General features: G+C 40.9%; 1 protein-coding gene across 1 annotated transcript in view; it reads left to right on the top strand.

The window, feature by feature from the left end:
- The window catches only part of Ccdc141 (coiled-coil domain containing 141), a 164,163-nt gene that overhangs the window by 121,699 nt on the left and 25,567 nt on the right, over window positions 1-16,897 (top strand). Inside the window, exons 14-18 of the mRNA XM_029474525.1 lie at window positions 3,352-3,531; window positions 4,334-4,459; window positions 6,486-6,674; window positions 7,591-7,770; window positions 9,544-9,693. Coding sequence (XP_029330385.1) covers window positions 3,352-3,531; window positions 4,334-4,459; window positions 6,486-6,674; window positions 7,591-7,770; window positions 9,544-9,693 — 825 coding nt within the window. The remainder of the gene's footprint in view (window positions 1-3,351; window positions 3,532-4,333; window positions 4,460-6,485; window positions 6,675-7,590; window positions 7,771-9,543; window positions 9,694-16,897) is intronic.

The raw sequence follows: 16,897 nt of genomic DNA, 5'->3' as shown, positions 1-16,897 counted from the left end.
CTTGACTTTGCTTTAACGCCACCTCCAGCCCTGTGTTCTCTTTCCTGACTCCCCCATCCCCATTCCTGCTTCAGCCTCTCCCTCCCAGCCTTTCCTCCCTTTGTGTTCCTTATTGCGGGTGCTCTATTATCTCTTCCTTGACACTTCAGCCTCTCAGTTCTTGTAGAGAAAAGCCCCATTGCATTTAGAGCTCCGTCCTAAGCCTTGGTTTCCCTGAGTTCTATAAGCAAACCACCCTAGGACCTTTATGTCAGCCATTCATCTAGCTGAAGCTGCCCATAGAATTCTAAAAATGTGGTTAGTTCACTTCTCCCTCAGACACCTCATGAATTTTTCCCCAATGAAAGAGCTCATTTTATTTTTGGGGAAAAATGCTAGCTGTTTAAAAAAAGAATGTTTTTAAAATGTTTAATAAGTCTGTCTTCATATCTCCTACTGTACCTCTGTAGCGAGGCAGGCATTAAAACCATCCGTAGGTAATTTCTCGTACATATGAAATTCTTTCCAACATTGAAAGCAGTTGCTATGTTTAATATGAGTCTTTCCTACAGCTACACATTTGCAAATCTATCATTTGTGATGTCGTTTAATTTCTTCCTTCAGGCTGATCTGCTTTGCCAAAATTTTCTACTTGCTAAACCTGTTCATGAAACGGAATTGGGAGCCGCATGGCAGTCAACCAGACATTTTTTTTCTTGTATTTGAGAGACGAGGGCGCTAACACTTTAAGCAGTAATCTTTCTTAATTGTTCTGTGATTATGTGGTGATCCAGCACCACTCCTGTGACCTTTAAAATCCTAGATTCTGTTTTGTCAGGGCTCACTGCAGCAGCAATTTAGCGTCTTCAGAAGATGTGGGCCTGGATAGTTCTTGCCTTACTTCGTTTGGCCTTAGACTAGGATTCATCTTGTTAAACTAATTTAGATCTATCTACTCCATTAACTATTTCTCTTGGGTTTCATTCTGTAGATTTGTCAAGCCAGCCTTCTATAATTGCAATTACTTCTTTAGGAAAAATGTCTAAAAGGAAGATTGACATCCTAGTTCCTGAAGTAATATATTGATTAGCAGCTTTTTTTTAAAGGAACAATTAATGCTTTCACTATGTTTTAATCCAATTACCACTGTGCCTGTGAGTGTGTGTAGCACAACTTCTGACTCTGTTTTTGAGCCCTTCTTCACAGATACCCAAGTGATCTGTAAGCATGGATCCGACCACGGTGACCATCAGTGTGAAAATTATCCATACACTGAATAGGTCCCATCTGAGAACCAGGCCATCTTCCTTTCTCTAATAGTCTACACCTCCTTTCTATAGATGCTTAAAGATGACTGACATTTGCCATTTCCTGGAGAACTAGGGAATGCATCTAGAGACAGAAATTACTTGGCCGAATCGGGTTGTAGCACTCTTATCTCTTTGACCTTCAATCATCGATTTTTTTTCTTTGTTTTGATTTGTGTTGTTTGAAGAACATTAGTGATGAACCTGTGTAGAAGCGAAGCACTCATCGAATAGTTGCAAGTCAGATCACAGCCTCTTTAAGCATCAGAAAAAAATTCTTGTTAAGCCATTTAACCATGTTCAGATACTAAGTTATTTTTCATTTGAAACATTGACTCACTCTATCCTTTATTTTTTTCCACACTTGCTTGGCTTAGTGTACCTCCTTTCATCTCTAGTTTAGGCACTTATAGTTTATACTACAGGAAAATTAAATTATTTGCAAATTGTCAGTTTTTCTCTATAGTCTTCCTATTGCTGAGTTTTAGAAATCTTTGCAACTGTGGAGATGCCAGGGGAACTTAGAGGTCAATGTAATTGCTGAGGTTTTCTTACACATCCATTCTTTGTCTTTCCCACTTTCCCTGGACCATCTTAATTCAGGGTATGTAGAGTGTGTCCTAGTCACCTTTGGTAGCAGCATCTAGGGACACTTCTGTTGTGTGGGTTTTCCTCTTGCCTTTTGATCTGCAATCCTGTATTTTCTCCAGGTTGGCAAATTCTTATCAAGTGTCAGGAATCACATATAAATCATCAGATAGTGTTATCTTCATGTGGAATGGTTTGCAGAAAGAAATGGACCCAAATTCAAATCTTGTATCTGTGTCTAAATTAGCAGGTTATTAGAAAATCCCAATTCATAGAGTTCCTGAAAATAGCCTGTATCTTCCACTACTTCCTCATGGTCTTATATCTTCACTTCATAATTGTTACTTTAAGTTCTTTTCCATAGTCTAGTGACGAGTTCTTAATTGATAAAAATTAGGTCTGCATAATAATTAATTCTACTGATTGGTTGACATACTGATAGGTGAAATTGCTGATAAGGATGTTTACCTCATCCTATCCACAGAGCATTAGTCTTGTAAGAGCATATTTCTGAAGTGTGGTGACAGGCTTAGCTGGGGACAGGGAGATGGAAGCTGGCGCTTGGTCTTGAGTTGGGTGTATCTTTGAGACTAGCATTTTCAAGCTTGAAATTGATTTTTTTCCATCTTAAGTTTGTCGGAATCAGATTAATTGACTTTGGCCAGAGTTCTGGCAGATGAATGTGCCAACTTATTAATTTACAGTGGTGAATATTGAGAATTCTGTCATGCTTTAGCCTTCTCACTACCAAGGCATCTGAAAAGAAAGATCAGACAACAGTCCATGGTGTGTGGATATAAATGTAAAATGAATGGATAATTTAACACCTTACTAAGACTATGTTACAACAAGAATTTCCAGGTACTACACTGGAGTAAAATAAGCACTATGTTCAATAACTAGACAGAAGGCAAATTATTGATACTAACTCAGCCAAATTCAAAATCACTTCTACCCTGCTGGTAACTATCAACACACCTTACAATAGCTTACCTTTTCTAGGCATTCCTCAGACCACTGTACCCTTATGACTGCAGTTGACATTGGGAAAAAACAATTCCCAGATTATACTACATTAAAGAATATTTTATATTTTAACAGCTTCTTAATAATATAAAAGGTACCACAACTTTATTTATAACATACATAAAATTATCCTGTAGAGTTACTCCCACTGTGGTCTAATGTCTTTAATAATTTGTTAAATCTAATAATCACAATTACAGAATATGTAAGTTTATTATTCAATTTCCCCCTAAAACCACTAAAATACTACTGAGGCCCTTAAAGACTCTGCACCTGATGTCTCCCCAGAGACTGTAGGTCTAAGCACTTGATTGTGTCTCTGTACACAGCTCAGGTTTGTCTGTTTCCTGCTTGGGTATGATGAAGTACTTGCCACCTAAAAGAGCTGAATGCAAAAGAAAAATGTCTCTCTTAGGAAAGAAAGCTATTACATGGATTATTAATTCAACAGGCAAAAGAGAATGAGATATTAAATGTTAAAAATGAAATGCACATTATGGAGAACATTGTGGAAAAGCAAACAAATGGGAGGGAAGAGCTCAGCCATCTGCGAGTGGCCTGGTCCCTCAAAGCCATCGAAACCAAGCCTGCGAGAGAGCAGTGGGAAATGTTCAAAGAGAAACTTACAAAGGTAAGGAAGCGGGCCGGGCAATGGCTCAGTGCAAAACATAGCATAGTAAAGCACTGGGTTTGGATCCTAGCAAGGAAACAAACAAAAAGGAATGTCGAATGGTACTTCTCAAAGAATATATTCTGATCTGTGCAGTGTGACAGAGCCTTTAAGCCATGGGGTAAGAGAAATCAGCCAAGCACAAAAGTGCAGGAATCTCATGGTTCTGCTTATTTGCAGCCCTGTAGCCAAATTGAGAAACAACGATCAGAATAGATGCTCCCAGAGGATGCAGGAAGGGAGGAGGGAACAGGGTGCTGTTTACAGGTTCAGAGGTCCTGTTCAGGTTGATGAAAACAATCTGTAGGTGGGTGGTGGTGACTTAATTGTACACATAGAAAGGGTAAAAATTGGGCATTTTGTTATATGTTATCATGATTTAAAAAAACAAAAATAAAAAAATAAAAAACAAAACATAAGGGCTGTAGAAATGGCTCAGAGGTTAAAAGCCCTGGCTGCTTTCTCTTCCAGGGGTCCTGAGTTCAGTTCCCAGCAACCACATGGTAGTTCACAACCATCTGTAATGGTTCTCTTCTGGTGTGTCTGAGTACAGCAACAGTGTACTCACACATAAAATAAATAAATAGATCTTAAGAAAAACAACAACAACATAGAAATCACAGGAGATAAGGGACATGTATGACCTCCCTGGAAAGGATCAGTGTTGAAAAGCTCTGTGGGCCGGCACACTGCGTCACCACCGAAGCGACCACATGTGCTGAGTTGCCAGAAACACATTTCTAATTGTCAAGGTCTGTTTCAGACTACTCACAGTGTCAAACTTCTCCACGAAGTTCTCATGCCCGTCTCTGCGCTTGACCTTGCGGGGAGCCTCCAGAGCACCTCAGATCTGCGGAGGAGGTGGATCGCAATGAAGCCTCAGCTCCAGGTGGAGATGTCAATGAATGGATTTGGGTGAATGGAAAGATCTCTCCAAAGTCCCCAGTTACAGTTTGTCTTATAAACATCCTTTCTCTTTAACAAAAGAACCACTTTTCTCTAACAACACATTTTCTTACTGTTCCCATACATGCTTTTGTATTTGATGATACCCAAACATTTAAGCCATACCCTGTCCTGTTTATATTTTCATCTTACATTAATTTACTTTGTATTTCTAATTAATTTATTGACATATTTACCATATAGTCACTATTTTCTTAGGGACTTTTAAAAATTAAGGCATCTCAGAACAAAATTGACAACATCTGACCTAGAGTCTGTATTGTCATGGGTCAACAAATAACTGGGATGTCACTGTTCCTACCCACATAGCATACTGTCTCTTTCCACACCCCTTTCTTGACAATTAATTTTCTGTGGGCTTCAATCATCTCCCAAGGAAGCTCTCAGATTGATTGATTGATGGATGGATGGATTGATTTATTGATTGATTTTTGAGACAGAATCTTAAGCCCAGGCTAACCTCAAACTTGCAGTATAGCCAAGGGTAATTTTTTTTTTACATTTTTTTTTCTTTTTCTTTATTAGGTATGTTCTTATTTTAGATTTCAAATGCTATCCCAAAAGTCCCTCATACCCTCCTCGCCCCACTCCCCTACCCACCCACTCCCACTTCTTGGCCCTGGTGTTTCCCCTGTACTGGGGCATATAAAGTTTGCAAGACCAAGGGACCTCTCTTCCCAGTGATGGCTGACTAGGCCATCTTCTGCTACATATGCAGCTAGAGACACGAGCTCTAGGGTACTGGTTAGTTCATATTGTTGTTCCTCCAATAAGGTTGCAGACCCCTTTAGCTCCCAAGGGTAATCTTGAACTTCTGATCTTTTTGCCTCCATCTTCCCAGTCCTGACTTACAAACATACACTACTGGATTTTTGGGTTTTGTAAAAAACTTAAGATGCATCTGTCTGTTACTACTTAATATGTATAGGCTTTGAGGAATTCCTGAGTTAGATGTTTGGAGATTCCTTTGGGAAAAATATAATTGTAGGTTCTGTTAAGCTAAAACATGTGAAGTATAACCACTATACTCTGTACACATATGCATATATGTAGCATTGGAATACACAGCAAACTCTCCTACCCAAACTCTCATTAAGTGTGGCTAGCCCAATTTGCTAGATCCTGTGTGGTATAAATACACTTCTTTTGGCATACATGTTTAAAGGCCATTGCTATAAGTATTTAGTTCTGTAGCTATGGTATGTGCCATCTGTCTGAGGTCCAAAGACTTTATTAGAATCTGACAATCCTATGTAAGTCTGTCTACTGAAAATTATGTCCTCAGCCTGCAGCATTTCCTTTCCTTTTTCCTCTGATCCAAGATCCACTCTTGGGATGAGAGTAGCATTCTCTAGAAGCAGTCTGTCTTTTGCAAGCTGTCCTCCAGGGTCTGGATTCCTACATGGGCTGTCTGAGCAGTGCTGACTGAAAGGGAAGACAGTTGATCCCTTCTCTGCGTGGTGGCTATTTGTAGATTACAGCACGACTGCTTTGAAGCAGCATGTCTGTGTGCTGATCAGCTGGCAGCTCATACTGATCATTCTTTCACTGTGGAGCACAAGTATTCCCCTGGTGTATTTTTATACTTCTCTTGGTATCCTTATCATACCACATGATTCTGTTCTATATTAAATGTCTAAAGACATATATTGACTTAACAGAAGGCCAGTACATTTGATGTATCATAGACACATGTGTCCTTCCATTTTTACATCTATCTTTGAAACCCCTACCTTTATCCCCCATGTTGCTTCTAAGGTCCTAAGAAGATAGATACTGAGCAATGTGCCTCGATGTCTCTCCATCATTACTTAACACAACCTCTGGGTTTTGAGAAGGCTCATAGGTATCTGTTAGTTAACAAACCAGAAAATGATGCATTATTTAGACAATCAGAATCTTCACTGTAAAATAGGAACTCACTTCCGCACAACTTTCATTCTTTCCAGCAACTGCATGAGGATGTTCAGCAAATCACGAAAGAGTGGGAAGTGTTACACAGTCAGGGAGCTCCTCTGAAGGAGAAGGCTGAACAGCTGAAGGACCTTGTCCATCTCCACCAGAGGCAGCAAGAGCGAATCCAGGAATATGAGGAAATCCTGTACAAGACAGTCCGGTTCCACCAAGCCAAGGAAGAGGTAAGTCTTACTGCGGCTGTTTAGAGTTGCAGGCTTGAAAGATTATGATTATGCAATAAACAAAAAGCAGATCACTGTCTTAGTCCAAGAGGTTTATTCGCCCTGACGGCTAATTTACCTCTCACTATTCCTCTATCCTGCTTCATATCTAGCCTAGCTGCAGCCTCCCTGCCCTTTGAATATGGCGCATGCATTCCTTCCTCTAAGCCTCCACTCTTGTCTTAGCGCTTGCTAGCAGATCTCTTCCTTCCAGCAGCCCCCTTCCCAGGTCAGGCAGGGAGTCTCTCTTCGAAATTCCCTCGCACTCAATAGCCACATCTAGCACCTCTAGCATCATGGCTGCCGCTACTTTTTATAAAACTTGATTTTATTTTTTTCCAACTCAAGTGTTAGCTTTCAAGAGGAGAAGTGGTCAAAACCCAAGTTCTTTCTTTTTTCTTTTGTCATCCCAAGAAGCTTTGAGTGTGATGTGCTCGTTAAAAATAATTTATTGGTTATCTCATGGCAGCTCACAACCATCTATACTGCCAGCTCAGAGACTCCCAACACCCTCCTCCAGCCTCTGCGTAACTGTGCATTTGGTATGCAGACAGGTATGCAGATAAGAAGACTCGTACACATCCAAAAGGAAAATCATTTAAAAAATATTTTTGGAGTTTACTTAAATCACAGACCAAGTGCTTGCTAATTTTGGAATTGTGGGCCCAGAATGCATTTTGTTCTTTCATAGAACTGAAAACATTACCTGATCCATATATTCCTGGTGGAGTCACAGTACTGCAGTGTGTACCTGTATCATCATCCGTAGGATGAATGATTCTGGATGGGCGAGGGAGCATTTCCATAGTCTAATAAAAGCATTGTGGAAAATGGGCTTTGGAAAAATCAGGTTAAGTGCTAATGTTCTGAATTGCAGCTGGCTCATCTCATCAAACCAAGAGAACTGGAACTTCTAGCACAGCCCATGGAACTGGCAAGTTCTGAGGAGGTCCAGATGCAACTGGGCCTTTCGCAAGAAAGGCGGGCACATGTAGACCATCTCCATCAGCTGGCCCTGTCCTTAGGAGTGGACATCATTTCGTCCATGCAACAACCTGTACGTATTTTGGAGCCTCACCATTGCTACTCTCTCTCACTGGTACTAGGAAAGACACAGGCAGATTGCTGAGTATATGTTAAATATGAATGGTTGCTTTTGTGTGTGGTGTTGGGGATTGAGTAAGGAACCTCATAGGTATTAACCAAGTGGCTCCTTATTAAGTCACCCCGAGCCCTAATATGTTAAATTTTAAAAGGTATTGGTTCTAATTTCCACCACCATTAACAAACAAATAAGTCTAAGGAGAAAAATCTGAGCATAAAAACCCTATTTAATGCATATTATTCTCATGTTAATTTAAAATAGAGCCATGATCTCAGATGGACATTAGGTTTCTGTATTTGAAATGTGTCTACAGCAACTAAGAAGCTAAGCTTTTATTTAATTTGAACTAAGTTAACTGTAATTATCACAATTGGGATTCTCTCAGAAACTACTTGGGCACGTGATTCCACCTTAGAAGCTGTAAGTTTTGAGAAATTTAAATCTAGACCAAGTATTTCTGATAGAAATTTAGCCACAAGTGAGAAAAATTCAAATGATACACATATTAGATTTCAAAGGTGTGAGGTTAAAAAAAATGTTAATACTTTCATACTGGCTATGTGTTATAAAATGGTAATATTTGGGCATATGTGGTTAACTAAATTATGCTATGAAGGTTAATTTTGTTTATTTCTTCTTTGGCTTTCAGTGAGACTGTTAGAAGTTGTTCAATTACTTCATGGTTCATAATACATTTCTATTGGACAGTGGTGCTTCACACAGGGACTACAGGTCTGGAAGGTTACTAGAGGAGTCTTACTACATGAGCAGCCCCATTTTACAAATGAACAGGCTGAAGCTCAGAGACACTGGCCACTCACCTATAAAAGCCCAGAGTCGATGGGCCTAGGTCCTCTGCTTCTGGCCTGGGTTCTGGCCCCAGTTTTTGCACTTGCTTTATTCCACTGATGTTAATGGAGGAGCCTAAGAGAAGAGAAAACATTTCCCAGTCAAACGTTCATAACTAATTCATAACTAGTGAGTGCATTGAACTTTGATGGTTTACAAATTCCCCAAACTCATACTTTAAGGGTGGGAAAGGTTATGCTTATCTCACTATGAATAAAAACCACAGGTCCAGTTTCACTTAAAAGTTTCTATTAAGACTCCTATCAGGTGCTATGTGATAGAGAGAGCACAGCATCTATTCTTTAGTTAAAAGGCCGAGTATATGAATTTGTTGCTGTTAAAATAATTCATTTTGCCAGTGAAAACATTTCCTAAAGGTTGTTATTGTATCTGTACATTTATTTTTTAAACTAAGAAGAAAGTGAATTGTGTCACTTTGCACAAATAACACAAATTGTGCTCCAGTCCTCTTCTGGCCTTGGTTCCAGCATCCCTCCTGTGCCACATAGAGATTGGAGCACTTGCATAATGAACCTAAGGTTAAACTCAAGTTGACGAGAAAATTACAGAGCTGAGGCAGAATGTTTCTAATGCATATTTTATGCTTTTTGAAGTAAAAATTAGACCTTATCATGAGTGGCGTCTCTGAGGAGTTAGGCATGATGATGAGAGTCAAGAATAGAAATGTCTATTCCATAATGTTGAGTGTCTGGCTTTTTTCTAACATCATTAGGTTCAAATATGTTTAGGGTAAGATAAATTAGGACCCTATATCTCTTTTGAAGCCATTTGTGAGCATTACAATACAGGCAAATGGTATATTGGGTGGCCATCTCACAGGTTTCTGTTTGTTATTTCCACATCCTTCATTCCCAGAATTGCTCTAATATTTCTGCAAAGAACCTGCAGCAGCAGCTGGAGGCCCTTGAACTGGATAGCAGGAATTGGAGTGCCCAAGCCAAAGAACATGAGCGTGTCCTGTCCTGCAGCTTGGAGTACTGCACTGCACGTGAGGAGATCAATGAGGTAAGGGCTTTGAGAAAGGGCATACTGAGCCCAAAGCATGTGTCCCAGTGTCACTCACACAGATACACACACACACACACACACACACAGAGAGAGAGAGAGAGAGAGAGAGAGAGAGAGAGAGAGAGAGAGAGAGAAAATGAATATCGCAACATGGTAACATGGTTTTCTGACCCATACCCTTTCATTCACAGGGTACCCAAAGTTTGAGTAAGCTTCCAGCTCCCCAAACTGTTGACGTTAGGACAGTGTTAATGCATAGAAAAACCTTGAACACAAAATTGAAGGTCTGGGATCTTGGTTGTTGCTTTTCTTTCATCAGTGTGTGTGTGTGTGTGTGTGTGTGTGTGTGTGTGTGTGTGTGTGTGTGTTTTCTGCAGCCTGTTTCATTGGACACAGCTTTTTCAGGGTGGCATGGCTCACTATGGCAGGTTGCTGTAGCCTGCTGACTTTCTATTTAAGTTGTACTGACTCAGGGGGAAGGCTCTTCGCTTGGGAGGACTGCAGAACATTTTCCCAAGTCAAGTAACTCGGTTCCTGTTGATGTGAACAGATGCCTTTTCTGGCAATAGAAGTTTCAGGGGAAAGGAAAGGGTAAGGGGTCCCCCTTGCTCTTTCATCCACACAGACCCAATTTCCCCTTGCCTCCATCAACGGTTCCCAGCCATGACACATATTCTACCCTTGTCCTTTACTTCCTGCCCCACGGTTAAGATTTGCATTCATGGGTTGTGCTGGCTGTCTAATGCTGAGCATAGCGGTCTTCCACCCATCACCCACTTGTTCTAAGGAAGACACAAGGAAAATGACAATTCCACGTCTGTCTCTATCTTTCTGAGTCCACTGAGAAAGGGGTAAGGGGAAAGGTAGCTAACTAACAACTTTCTTGAATTCTTAGTTTATGCCCCATCTGTGTAATCTATGTCCACCAGGTACAGAGAATCATTAGCTCACGGGTTAAAGAATGGGTAATGGAGCTTTAATGATGGTCTTCATTGGAGATCCCACCCTTCCTGTAGGTCACAGGCAGGTGCAAGAGGGAGCATGTTGGAAAGAGAGGGAGAGGTCAGGAGAAGCTGCTAGGATCCAGTTCAAGAGGAGGGACCATGGAGAAGATGCTGGCATGGCTTTTACTATAGCGGTGTGCTGTGACACTGCACACTCTCCACTCTTCATCTGGTCCACATTCTGGTGAACCCACAGTTTACTCTGCCCTCTACACAGGGGAGCAGCCTCTACTGCTTCCCTATGCTACAGTTTACATTTCTGTGAGCTCTGTTTAGTTTTGATTCGAGAATCATCCAGAGCGTCTTGGTTCTCCCGGGGCTATGAAAGATTCATGGCCATTTTCAAAAAAAGATCTTTTTCTAAATTTTCTTAGTTCTTTCCTTCCCTTTCATCTTCTTCCTTCTCTTTTTCCGTTGCTTTGCCCAAACATCTCTCTCTGCGGAGATGGCGCAGCTCTGCAACTACAGAGAGAGAGCATCAGTGAAGCAGGCTGCATGTGTTCCCAGCCCCGCCTCTCTGGGTTTCCGTGTCCCTGAAGAGCTGTGGCATTTAAGAAGCTTGGTCCCCCTGCCTAAGGCCTTCCAGAACTTCTATTTACAGGGACAGCCTCATGATGAACTTGCACTCAGAGCCAGCAGAGATGACATATGACCCTTCCAGTCAGAGTAGGGACGCCCCAGGATTGTCTGTACCCCTTCAGGAATGAGCAAGCCGATACACGTGGGTTTTGGTTTAGGAATCAGGTGTCAGTTAACACACTCATGATTACGAAGAGAAGTATCGTTCTCCATCGCTTCTGCTTCTAATCCAATTAATCTTTAGGCTACCCTTTCACACTGAAGGAATTTTGGAAACCTTGAGTCTTTTTTACTATTTGTTCTTGTGGAGACACAGCAGGCATGTCAAAGTGTGGCATCCATATGCTGGATTTCACAAGCACCCAGCTAGTGGCACGATAATCAGAAAGAATATTGTTGATGACCTTTAGTAAAATAAAATGAAGTTGTGTCTTATTCTACTTTGTACCATGGCTGTAAGGAGACTGAGTTGCTATATCCATGGTAACAACATTTGGCATCTATATGTGTTGTCTAGACATGGGTATCTAAAGCATTACAAAATGAAATGAAGCCAGGTAAGGTAGCACATGCCTATTTTCCTGGCTCTTGGGAGGCAATGGCAAGGAAGGCAGGAGTTCAAGGCCAGTCTTGGTTACAGAACAAGTTTTTCGTTTCTTATGGGCTACATAAGACCTCATCCCCAAACAAATAACAAAAATTGAAATGCAGTGTGTTAAGTGGTTTTCTGACACAAACAAATGAATAATATTTTGCCAAGGAACCAGACCATACTTAACATTTTATTTTTCAAGTTGGTCACAAACCATTGTTTTATTCTCAGTGTGATCAAAGTAGCTCACAAAAGTTCCCAGATACTGAGTTGTGATAGACTTTGGAGAATATCTGGCTTTATGTCTTCATTTTCATCTGAGACCATGAAAATGTGTGTGTGAGGGATTCATCTTAACACACTAGAAGGCTGCAGAGCTTCTGTCTGTAGTTTTTGGGGCTTTGGGGGGTTGGGGAGTCAACTTTGAGCCAAGATTTACCTGCCAGACATGAACATACTTGGTGTTTGCTTATCGGAATGAACTATTCTCTCAGTACAATCTCAGTCAACCCTTTGCATTCCTGCTTTCCAATACATCTCTTATAATATGCATGAGTGATCTGTCACAATTGATTTGATTGTTTCCAGAAAACATTTTCTTTTGACTTTGCTGAAGCTAACTTTGAGTGAACTCTTCCACTGGGTTCCTTACAGAAGGACTTTGCACCTCAAGGTGAACGAAAGGAAGATGCTCGAAATGCCATTTGAAAACTAAGATGTGATTTCCTTTAAAGACTCATAACAGTGCCTTTTGTGTTCCATTATCTTTGCATAATTTTATGCATAGGAAGTTTTTGAAAAACTCGTTTTCTTCATGTTTACCCGTGAGAAACACAACTGTCAAACTGCCAGATTTTACGGCATTTTTTCCCTACCCATTTCATGCAAGGATACATTCGTATGCATAACAGCTCAATAGCACTTTGGGTTTTCTTTCTTGGCCATGTGAATATATCATTAACACACAAAACATCCTAGAAATTTCCACGACCATATTATATTACACAGGAACCTCATTTGTTTATAATCTACCTTTGAACAGTTAGTATGTTGATAGGAAACACGTTTCCTTCTTATAAGCTGACCAAAGAAAGAATTACCCTTATAGTTACATGATGTTAATGGGGATTTATAACTTAAAGGCTCTTATTTTGTGTCACAAACAATTACTTTGCTGGGAAGAATGGGATGACAGAATCAGGCCGCTATCCATTTTCTCAAAATAAGTTTTCCACACAGAGGCTTCTAGACCATTAAACTACCTTCCCCTGGAAAATCTCCTCGAGGATAGCAACAGCTTCCCTATCAGAGTAAGAAGGAAAGGATTTAGCATACATATTCCATATGCCAGCCATGAATCCCCCAAATTCTGTTGCAAATTTGAATGGATTGGTCATCTGAGAGCCAGACACAGAAACTGGATCAGAAGCAATAGATTATAACTGAGGAGTGGTACTTTTATATAACACCCATAGGTGATAGAATGAAAACCGCACTCTACTGTTTGGCACTTTGCCACTGACAAAATGAGCATGGGTACCATCCACTGCAGGAAAGGGCACAGGAAAAATTTACATAGGGAACAGAACACCAGATGGGCATCACTGAGAAAAATACAGACAATATTCATTGTTCCGATTTGTAACCCAAACTTGTCTTCGAAAAAAAATAGTAAATTGTCTTTATCCAACAAATGTACTTCATGTGGCTACGGAGAGCCATGCTGTAACTCTACAAATGTCTGCAAAACACCAAAGAGTCTTGAGAAACTTAAAACACACATGGTACTTCAGCGCCCGAGCCATCTGCTCAGTAGGCCCTGACCCAGCTGGATTTGGGTGGCATATATAAGTGGACAGGAAAAATTACAATTTGTTCATAAAATGTTCATCCCAAAGGCTTAAAAATTTAAATCATAGTGTTTGATGTCTGTAAAATACTGTGTAGGATCTTCTGGAAGGTATGGACAGCTCACGTTTAAAATGATAGTTACCATTTCCCAAAGTAGAACAAATAAAACATACTAAATTCATTATGAAGATGGTGGACATTCAAGACAATGTTTAATGCTGAGACTGGCTGCGGCCTATAATTTGGAACCGGTCTTTGCTTTACGACTTGTCTCGCTTCCTTTTGCTATGCGCCTTGGAGCTGAGGAAGATGTTCTCTGGTTACCAAGTAGAAGAAGACCAAAGAGACTTCTCTAGAAATCTGTCCAACATTGAGACCCAGTGCTCTCCAATAATATTTGCAGAAACTCATCCAGATTAGATTTTGAGTCTTTGGATGTCTTCATTTAGAATTCAAGCATCTCTGGGTGGTGGTTGATTACAGCCTTTCATTATGAGTCTCTGAAAGCTTTGTCATGAGGAATGGGCAAACAGAGGATAAGAAATAGAACGTGCGAAGTGGATGCTAGAGGAACAAAACCTGACTGCTCATGTTGAATTTGGAAGTTCAGCCAGTATGCCACAGTCCTAATGCAAGGTTTTCTTTGCAAACCCATTGCCTTGGTTTTAAATAGCCCATGTCCCTCACACCAGTTGGCCTTGCCAGTACCAGACTTACACATCAGACTTTTTTGTGAAAGCTGCCTCAGCCAGCTTAGTCAAGGCTAAGAATAGTGAGCCAGCCTAGCCTGTCAGGAGCTCTTAACCTTCTGTTTCCAGAGAAGTTTTCTCATTTCTAGCCCTGAAGAGAGACTTATCACTCACTGGGGAAATGATGAGAGGATACGTTTCAAAAAGAGAGAGCGAGCAGTTTTACGATTTTAGAATTTTTTCTAATTATGGCATGTAAGTTTGGGCTACTTCCTCTGTACAAACACAGAGGAACTGAGCATTACACAGAGGAAAGAATCAAATCGCTCACTAAAAAAATATTCTAACATCCGTAATACATAAATTTTACTAATGCGAATTATAGCATTTATAGGTTTCTAGTGAATAAACTATTCCCTTTCCCATGCCGTTGGCATGTGTGACTGCTCATATGTACAAGCAGGGCAGTTGTCTGACCCGTCTCCACCATGCCCTATTGTTGACAAGCTTGCTAAAGTTAGAAGCAGCTGTGTGGACAATGATACCCCAGAGCAGTAACCAGAGCACTCAGTACCTTTAAAGCTGGGATGCCAATTTATGTGGGGATTAGATTAAGTTTTCCTATTGGAATGTGCGGATAAGAGAAATGCGGTGTGGCTGGACTCGTGGATGCTAGAGGTCCTTCATCCACACTCTCTTCTACTTGTATGTATAGTGCTCTTGAATTTGCACTAAGAAAGGTACAAGAGATTAGATTTTGACTGGCTTTCCAATGTGACTAAACAAGAATGGTGCCAGCAACTCTGCGGCACAAGCTCGTGTGTCAGAATGAAGCTCTCCAGTTTCACATACCCGTAGCACCGCGGGCATTCTTTGGCCTTCTACATCACCTCTGTGGACATGCATACATGCTGGGCATGCAGAAATGAAGTTGTTCTTACCAGTTCCTATGTCTGACGTTTCTTTTTTTTTTTTTTTTTTTTTTTTTTTTTGGTTTTTCGAGACAGGGTTTCTCTGTGTAGCCCTGGCTGTCCTGGAACTCACTTTGTAGACNGTTTTTTGGTTTTTCGAGACAGGGTTTCTCTGTGTAGCCCTGGCTGTCCTGGAACTCACTTTGTAGACCAGGCCGGCCTCGAACTCAGAAATCCGCCTGCCTCTGCCTCCCGAGTGCTGGGATTAAAGGCGTGCGCCACCACGCCCGGCTCTATGTCTGACGTTTCTTAATCTTCTTAGTAAACTAGAAGTGCATGGCTTAGAATGAAAGTGTTAAGGATCCATCTCCCCACCATGCTCATACAGCATTCAAGTAGATGTTAAGCCTTCCTGGTTGAAAAGGTGAAAAGAACCCTTTGGCTATCAAGTTGATGGTAGAACTTCTCTTTCTTCCTCTAGACTGATCAATAATGATAACAGGATTCAGCAAATACAGTAAGGTGGAAAGCTGTGTTATCCAGTGTATAATTGCCAGTGTCTGAACACCTTAATTCCTTTTGTAATGGTTATTTTATTTATTACGTTATTGTATTCAGGTTTATTTTGTGTGCATGTATGAGAGAGAGAGAGAGAGAGAGAGAGAGAAAGAAAGAGAGATAGAGATGTATACGTGAGTGCGTGTTTGTGTGTGGACACAGGAGCTGGCATACTACAGTGTGTGTTTGGGAGACAGAGGACAACCTTGGATTCCAGCCCACTCTTCTACCTTGTTTGGAACAGTCTCTTTTGAGGTTCTGGGAATTCTGTCTCTGCTTCCCAGAGACTGTAATTGAAGTATTACAGACTAGGATCACAGACCCATGGCGCCATGCTTGGCTTTACATGGTTCCCGGGGATCTGAACTCTGGCTCTCACACTTGTGCATCAAGTGTATCTATCCCACTGAGCCATTCCCAAACCTTGCTGCCTCCTCCTCCTCCTGCTCCTCTTCCTTCTCCTCCTCCTGCTCTTCCTCCTCTTTCTCCTCCTCCTCCTCATGCTCCTCCTCTTCCTCCTCCTCCTCCTCCTTTTCCTTTTTTTTGGACAAGCTTTCACTATGTAATCTAGATTGTCCTTGAATTTGTTATCCTCCTTCTGTGACATTCAAAGTTCTGGGATTCTAGGCAATCACGCTCACACCCTAGATAATTTTGTTGTTAATTATGGTAAAGTATTATAACATTACTCTGAGGATCTTAGCCACTTTATGTGTGCTGCTCAGAGATATTTAGTACATACAACTCAGAGTGCAATGAGGTATTCTCCATCAGCCCAAGTTTGTAATCATCTCAAACAAAATTACCTAGACAGTTAAATAGTAACTTGCCACTGAAGGAGCTTTTAAATAACAATCTCTGGCTGCCTCAGATATGGTATTTACTAATTTATAGTTGTAGATTAAAAATAAGGGATATGGATATATGCCCAGGAGAGGTATTGCTGGATCCTCAGGTAGTACTATGTCCAATTTTCTGAGGAACCGCCAGACTGATTTCCAGAGTGGTTGTACAAGC

Source organism: Mus caroli, chromosome 2 (genome assembly GCF_900094665.2).
Source record: "Mus caroli chromosome 2, CAROLI_EIJ_v1.1, whole genome shotgun sequence".
Classification (NCBI taxonomy): domain Eukaryota; kingdom Metazoa; phylum Chordata; class Mammalia; order Rodentia; family Muridae; genus Mus; species Mus caroli.
The sequence above is the reverse complement of the archived record's forward strand: the minus strand, read 5'-3'. Positions and strand labels throughout refer to the sequence as shown.